The 7,994-nt window shown below is 38.5% G+C and overlaps 1 protein-coding gene across 5 annotated transcripts in view; it reads right to left on the bottom strand.

Annotated features, from left to right (window-relative positions):
- Positions 1 to 358: 358 nt before the first annotated feature.
- The window catches only part of KIAA2012 (KIAA2012 ortholog), a 389,440-nt gene continuing 381,804 nt past the window's right edge, over positions 359 to 7,994 (bottom strand). For all 5 annotated transcript variants that reach the window (XM_029606277.1, XM_029606281.1, XM_029606279.1 and 2 more), the window contains 2 exons: positions 7,233 to 7,452; positions 359 to 1,126 (listed from right to left, as the gene is read on the bottom strand). In XM_029606277.1, the coding sequence (XP_029462137.1) occupies positions 973 to 1,126; positions 7,233 to 7,452 (374 nt within the window). In that variant the 3' untranslated portion in view covers positions 359 to 972. The remainder of the gene's footprint in view (positions 1,127 to 7,232; positions 7,453 to 7,994) is intronic.

The following is a 7,994-nucleotide window of genomic DNA, read 5'->3' as shown; positions in this document are numbered from 1 at the left end:
TGGAAGATCTGTTGGCATTTTGACTTCAACTACATTTCAAAATCATGATTCTGCATACCCCCCCCCATACAACACACATTCAACTTAAGAGTTCATCCCAGGTAATAAAAACCACTTTATAAAAGTTAGACTTTCTTTTGCTTACATGAGGCAGTTCTGTGACTTACAAGTCATATCCACACACTTTACCAATAAAAACTAGTTTCCTTTATGTATCTATGTACTGTCTAATAAATATGCTTTGGGTCTTCAGAAGCTGACCAGATTAGAGACTGTGTCTTCCTATTGTTGGATGATGTCAAAGTCCTGAAAGAATCAGCCTGAGCATTGCACCATTCCACTAGTTATTTGGATGACCACAGTAAGTAGTGTAAATGACACCATGAAGCTATCAAATGACCCCTATCCGTTAGGGGAGTTGGAATTGACTTGTATATAACAGAAATATGTACTGTACTACCTTCTAGTTCCAATGGCTATGCTATCACTGATCAAAGAGAGCTTGGTGAGAGAGGAAACAACTGCAAACAGAGTTAGGCTTCCTTTCTGTTGCTAATTTCTTGTCTTGGGACAGCTAGCATTCTTAGGTAAGCTAAAGGAAAGCGTTCAGTGCTGATACGGCAAAACCAAACAGGACTGACACAAACTAAATGCTCTCTTTAACTTGGGGGGTTAGTTCTCCACTGCTAGGTCTTCCTTTGCCTTTACCAGAGAAATCTAAAGGAGGGAAAGGGGGGAAGCAAAGAACAAGGGTGTGCGGAAATGGAGAGTTTTAAGGAAAAGCATACTTTTTATATTTTTAAGCCTGATAATGAGGTCCCTATACAAAGGAAGTAGGCCCCAAAATGCTGCAAGACCAACTCCTCTCTGCATCATTGTTCTTTCAGCAAATCCAGTCCAGACCATGTTAAATGGATGGCAACAAATCATCAGATGCCTGGAGAGCTCCACCACTTGTCAGAGAAAGAAGTCTCATTTTTCCTCTACTGTGGGTTGCAGGCCAAGCACTTGCTGGAAGTAAGAGAAAACCCAGGGCCGTGAAATATCTTGTGTATGATTCATGCCAGTAGATTCTACTAGCAGCTCACGATGAAACTGCAGGTGCCTCTCCAATGATGCCTTTTCCCTGCAATCAAAGAGAGTTGGTTAACCCATGGAAAATATGAAAGAAAAATAGATTTCCTTCAAGATGGTTCCAAAATGACTGCTTTCAGTAGTGAGGCAGATCTGGATAGAAAAATTTAATACACGGATGCCCATCCAAATCCAATCCCCTGTGATACTTTAGTATTCTTTGACGCTGCTGTGGTTTTCTGAACTAAGATCTCATGAGCAAAAGATTTGCAAACAAAGCATTACTAATTCTCTACTAAGTACAGGTTCTGTTTTGTAATAACAGTTGATTAATTCTGAGTTATGCTTAATTTTCTGAATAGGCTCAAGCAAGAATCTTTGTTTTCTTAGATACTTAGAAGTATATACAGATTAAATATTAAGCCAGAGTGAGAGAACTGTTCAGCTGCACATTTCTGTTTGTTGAAATAAAATGTTTAAATGGAAGCTCTTCGTACTTTGTTTACTTATAAGATTAAGCAGTGTTTTTAACCAAAGCACATTTATAAAGAATAATCGTAAGGCAGATCAATAAGTCAAGGTTAGACCAGGAATTTCAAATGAAAAATACTAATATTTACTCTTCCAAACTGAGCAAGAACCAGAACCTTGTATGGATGCACTAGCATCTGCAAGCAGATCTATTTTGATCAATTCCACTAGTAGTCTCTTACTATATAAAATGGCTTGAACTTTCATACATATTCTACATCTGCTGGTCTACTGCAAATGGGTGCATTCTAACACAGTCTCTTATCATCTAGTGGTTAGATTTGGGTGCTCTTACCATCACACCCTGGGTTCAATTTCCACTCAGGGAAGTTTGATTTTATAGATAGGATTTTAGATAGTGCTGGGGAGGAGCTGGCTGTCTTAGTACATGTAGGTACCAAAGACAGGAAAGTGCAGGAGGGAGGTTCTGGAAGTCAATTTTAGGATTGTAGGTAGAAAGTTGAAATCCAGAACCTCTAGGATAGCATTCTCCGAAATGCTCCCCATTTCATGTGCAGGACCCCAGAGTCTCAATTCGTGGATGAGATGATGGTGCAGGGAAGAGTGTTTTAGATTTGTTATGAACTGGGCTTTATTTTGGGGAAGGGGAGGCCTTTTCCGAAAGGAAAGGCCCCACCTTAACCAGAGTGGAACCAGGCTGCTGCAACTAACCTTTAAAAAGCAGATAGCGCAGCTTTTAAACTAGGTGATGGAGGAAAGCTGACAGACGGTCAGAAGTGCATGGTTGGAAATGATGTATCTTTGAAGGATACTAAGAGAACAAGGAAAATACTATAGAACATCCCAGTAGAGAGATTGCAATAAATGCCAAAATGGACCAGGTGTCTTTAAGTAAAGGCAAAAGGATTCCAAATTACTCCTGTCAATTGATGAGCAGGTTGTTAATGCAAAAAAAAAAAAACAAAAAACAAAAACCCCAACAAAAAAATACTCTGAAATATCTGTATACATATGCTAGAAGTCTAAAAAATAAAATGTGAGCGTTAAAGTGTATAGCATTGGATGAAGAGGTAGATATAATTGGCATTTCAAGAGACCTGGTGGAAGAAGGATAACCAATGGGACACTGATACCAGGGTACAAATTATATTGAAATGATAGGATGGATAAAATTGGTGGAGGGGTGGCACTATATGTTAAAGTGTGCATTGAGTCAAACTGAATAAAAGATCTGTAGGAAACAAAATGCAATGTGGAATCTTTCTGGATAGAAATTCCAGGTGAAAAAGGGAATAAAATAGAAGTAAGGCTGTATTATCATCCATCTGGCCAGAATGAAATGCTAAAATGCCTCCTAACCTTTAGGAAAAGACTCAAGACATGGCTTTTCAAACAAGCCTTCCCGAACTCCACCTAACATGCACCATTAATAAATTCTCTGCTAAGATGCTGTATATTTGAGACACCATATTTATATTGTACACCTGTATATAATTAACCTTCTCTATCTCTCTCTATTTCTTACAATCCCAGTTCATTAGCCCTTGTTAATTGTAACTGCCTCTCTTCATCACGTTATTTTTGTTTTTGGTTGTATTATTCGCACCCCTGTTTTCTGTAAACCGACATGATGTGAACGAGTTCATGAATGCCGGTATAAAAAAACCTTAAATAAATAAATAAAATAAATAAATAAAAGAAATTAGAGAAGCTAACAAAATCAGCAGCAGAGTAATGGGTGATTTCAATTATCCCAGTAGTGACTGGGTGAATGTTATATCAGGGCGTTCTAGAGAAGTAAAGTTCCTGGTTGTAATAAATTGCTTCATGGAGCAGCTGGTACAAAAACTAATAAGAGGGAAAACTATTTTAGATCTAGTCCTTAGTGGAATACTGGATTTGGTGTGAGAGGTAATAGTGTTAGCCATTTGGCAACAGTGATCACAACATTATCATATTTGACTTAATAACTGGAGGGAGCAAAAAAAAAAAGAAATTGACTATGACAGCATTTAACGTTCAAAAAAGTGACTATGCTAAAATGAGGAAAATGGTTAGGGAAAAACTGAAAGGAAAGGCTGCAGAGTTTAGCTCAGATAGGGACGCTTTCTAAAAAATACCATCTTGGAAGTCCAGACCAGATGTATTCCACGCACTAAAAATATGTAAGGAAGGATAAACAACTACCAGCGTGGTTAAAAGGTAAGGTGAGGTGAGAGAGACTAAATCATCTAAAAGAACATCTTTCAATAAATGGAAAAGGGATCCAAATGATGAAACAGGAACAGCATAAGCACTAGCAAGTCAGATACAAAGCATTGATAAGGAAGGCTAAGAGAGAATTTGAAAAGAAGCTTGCTGTGGAAGCAAAACTCATAATAAAACTTTTTCAGGTACATTCAAGATAAAAAGCCTGCAAGGCAGTCATTTGGACCATTATATGATAAAAAATATATATTATTACTCTCCAAGTATTATTTCCACAAGGCCTTAACCAGAAGATAGAGTGGACTCTGTTTTTTTGAAATCTTTCTTTAAAAGTGAGAAGTATGCCTGAACAGAAAACCAACATGGAGAAGGAAATCCCCAGAAGCCTCTGCGTGTCTTTGGCCTGCCTGGGTTGAATGGGCTGAGTGACTTTTTGAGCATGGATATCTGCTGGCAAGCTGGCACCAGACAGGTGATGTCTATTCATAGAGTCACCACAGGGGAGCTTCAGGCAATATTCTCAGGAGTTTGTAATCCACACAGTTACAGACATGTTGATTGCCTTTACCAGTAAGAGTTTAACAGAACAAAGAAAGTCATGGGAAATGGGCTACACATCCTGGGAAGCCAATCAGGGTAGTTAGCGATGATTTAATCATGCATTTGACATCACAACTTATGTAAATGATTCTTTGGGCAGTCACGCAAGTCTAGAAACTTCCACAATATTGTATGTTATCTATAAAAGAAGGATCACTTCCTGTATACAAGGAGATGCTGGTCAGTTTGTAAGACTAAGGGCACCCAGTACCCAGCATCTCCCGAGAACACTTATATTGACTAATAAAAACACATTATACTTTTACTGAGTCTAAGTGTTCTTGTGTCCCTGGCCATAAGCATAGAGTAAGCTTTACAAAAGACATTTTATAAAAAGACATTTCCAAAAAAAAAATATTTTTATACGAATATATGTATTTTTTGAACTCTTGGCTCTCTAGCCTGGTTACCAATAGCCCATAGTATAACCTATGATTGACTGGCTATAAAGCCTTAATTGTATTGGCTATTTAGATCATGTGTCCAGTTTCTGTGGTTTTTGACTTTTTATATCCTTCAGTATCATTCTGCCATGTTGCGATAAAGTGAGTTTATTAATCTTCTAGTAAAAGGTACGAGGTTTTATTATTTGTTTGAGGTATCTCTCTCAGGCTGATACAGTACAGTGCACTCCGGTGGTTGGACGTGCGTTTTCGACGCGCTAGCTTTACCCCCCCCCCCCCCCCCGAAACTAATAGCCCCCCCCTCCTTCTTTCCAGTTTTCCCCACCACCTCGCCTCACCCCGGTTCCTGCCCTCCCCTCACCCACCCGGTTCCTCCCCTGCTCCTTTACCCTCAGGAAATTTTATGCTTCTTCACCCCGAAGGAAATGTTATCTAGTAATTGCTTATGATAAATTACCCACAGAATCAAGCAACTCTTTGTTTATCTATATATGTACCGCTACTTAATCTATTGTTCGCTGCTCTACTATATTACTCTCCAATTGTATTCGTTTGAACTTTGTCTTCATCTCTCCTATTTGGAACGGAGAGGTAGCCAGCGGAATGGCGGTTGTGAGCGGTTACGTGTTCGTTTGGTGGAAAAGATGTGGGGATCAATATACGGCGTTGTAACTACCGCATTTTGAGAAGAAAGATTGAGCTCCATGGTGGCTGTGTGGTTTGCCGGTTTGAACATTTATTAGTCAGTAACGGGTAGTAAAGTGGATATGTTCCGATGTTTTTGAAAAGTGGGGACATTGTGGTCCGGACATGTGGTGATTACATGGAATAGATACCCGATCATTAAGAACGGTGCACGGTTGGAATTAGGAAATATTGTAAGAATCCCCTGAAGAAGCCCGATTAGGGTGAAACAAGGTGCCTTGTCGGGTGATTGGTGTAAAAAATTCTTGTTGATGAAAATTTAGAAGCATCATTGGAGAAGGAACACAAGGAATGATTCTGATTAAATAAATCTCCCTGGAATACACGGAGAGATTGTGGGAATAAGGAAATTGGAATATATATAGGGCGGGAGTGCTATGTTAATTATTTACCACTAGGTGATACTGATAAGATCATTATAAATGGCATTGTGATATTTTATGGGGAATGTAATTTTTATGATGAGTGAATGTTGAGTGAATGTGATTATGTATTATTAGGGGGTTAGGGTTGTGGCTATGGGTTATTAGCACCTAGGACATGTCCGGACTATGTGCATATTAAATCTACTGTAATATATGGTGTGATGATATATGTTCATGATGATGGGTGATATGTATTAGTGTACATGCATTGTTGGGTTTAATATTGCTATAAAATTGTGTATTTAAAATATTGTATGTATCTAATGTTTAATATGATATAATAAAATGTGTACATGTTTGGGAATGGAACAATAAACCTGATGAAAATGTATTGATGATATAAGGTTATGTTAATAATCAGTGTTAATAGTTTTAGGATTCCCTATGTGTGTTGGGTTGTATGTTTATAGAAGGGATCTATGAGTTCTCCTTGAGTTATTGTGCCAGATTAGAAATATTTCCTAACATTGGTTCTAAGTCTTCTTCCCTGGAGTTTCAAATCGTGACCCCTAGTTCTACTAAATTGTTTCCAATGGAATCTTTTGCTCAGTGTGCAGTAGCAGCCAAGAAAGCAAATAGAATGCTAGGGATTATTAGGAAAGGGATGGAGAATAAAACATAGAATATGATAATGCCTCTGTATCGCTGCATGGTGTGACCTCATCTTGAGTATTGTGTGCAGTTCTGGTCACCACCATCTCAAAAAAGATATAGCAGAATTAGAGAAGGTAGAGAGAAAGGTAACCAAGATGATAAAGGGGATGTAACAATTCCACTATGAATAAAGGCTAAAGAGGTTAGATCTCTTCAGCTTTGAGAAGAGGTGACTGAGGGGAAATATGATAGAGGTCTATAAAATAATGAATGGAATGGAACGAGTAAAGATTAATCAGTTGTTTACTCTTTCAAAAAGTACAAAGACCAGGGGACACACAATGAAGTTACTAGGTAATATATGTAAAACTAATAAGAGAAAATATGTTTTTACTCAATGCATAATTAAGCTCTGGAATTCATTGCCATAGGATGTGGTGAAAGCTATTAGTGTAGCTGCATTTAAATAAGGTTTGGACAAGTTCCTGGAGGAAAAGTCCATTAACCTTTATTAAGGCAAAGTTGCAGAAATCTGCTTATTCTTGGGATAAGCAGCTTGGAATCTATCTACCCCTTGGGATCCTGCCATGTACTTGTGACCTGCTTTGGCCACTGTTGGAAACAGGATAGTGGGCTTTATAGAACTTTGGTCTGACCCAGTATGGCAAGTCTTATGTTCTTATGTTCTAAACTTTCTATTATCCTCCTTTTCTAAGATGGGATCCTATACCTGGCAAATATCTGTGCTTGTCTCTTTGCTTCTTCCAAAGCCAGCCTGGCATGTTCCTCAGCTCTCTGCTTCCTCTCCTCAGCTTCTCTCCTTGCTCGCTCCTCCTCTTCTTGTTTCCTCTTTAAGTATTCTAGACGTTCATCTTCTGCCATTTCCAGTAGTCGCTGCCTCTCCTCTGTTAACCACCTTTCCCTCTCTTTCTTTCTCTGTTCTTCTTCCGCTAGAAATAGAAGATAATATTTTGTTAGTTGATTATCATCATCTATTTAATGTCATTGTTTTTTTGTTACTCTTTGAATTTGTATAAGATTCTCTAATTAAGTGCCCTTGAGGGAACAAGGAACAATATTATTCTGTACAGCAGGGTCAATCAAAGTAAAGGAAGATTAAAGATAAAGTTTGTCATCTGTTAAAACTCCAAATAAAAATTCTTGCCATATGCTTTGTTTCTTATGTTCTTTCATAAATTTCTGAGAATAAAAGTTACAGTTTAAAAATAAATGAACAAGAAACCTTGGTTTTCAAGAAACAAAATCCCAAGATGCATTCAGTACATATGTAGAAGAGGCTTATATGAATATCTGGCACAGAATGAAGGAACATCAGAGGTTTTAGAGCACTAAGGACCTCATTTTCCACCCGGATCGCACACGATACCAAAATGGGGGCGGAGTCGGGCCCGGAAGATGAGGAGTCGGGGCGTCACCGGGGCCGACTCCGCGAAAGGTAAGGCCCTTTTCGCGTCCGAGTTCGCGCCCAATA

Source organism: Rhinatrema bivittatum, chromosome 6, assembly GCF_901001135.1.
Source record: "Rhinatrema bivittatum chromosome 6, aRhiBiv1.1, whole genome shotgun sequence".
Classification (NCBI taxonomy): domain Eukaryota; kingdom Metazoa; phylum Chordata; class Amphibia; order Gymnophiona; family Rhinatrematidae; genus Rhinatrema; species Rhinatrema bivittatum.
This window is presented reverse-complemented; position numbering and strand designations above follow the sequence as displayed.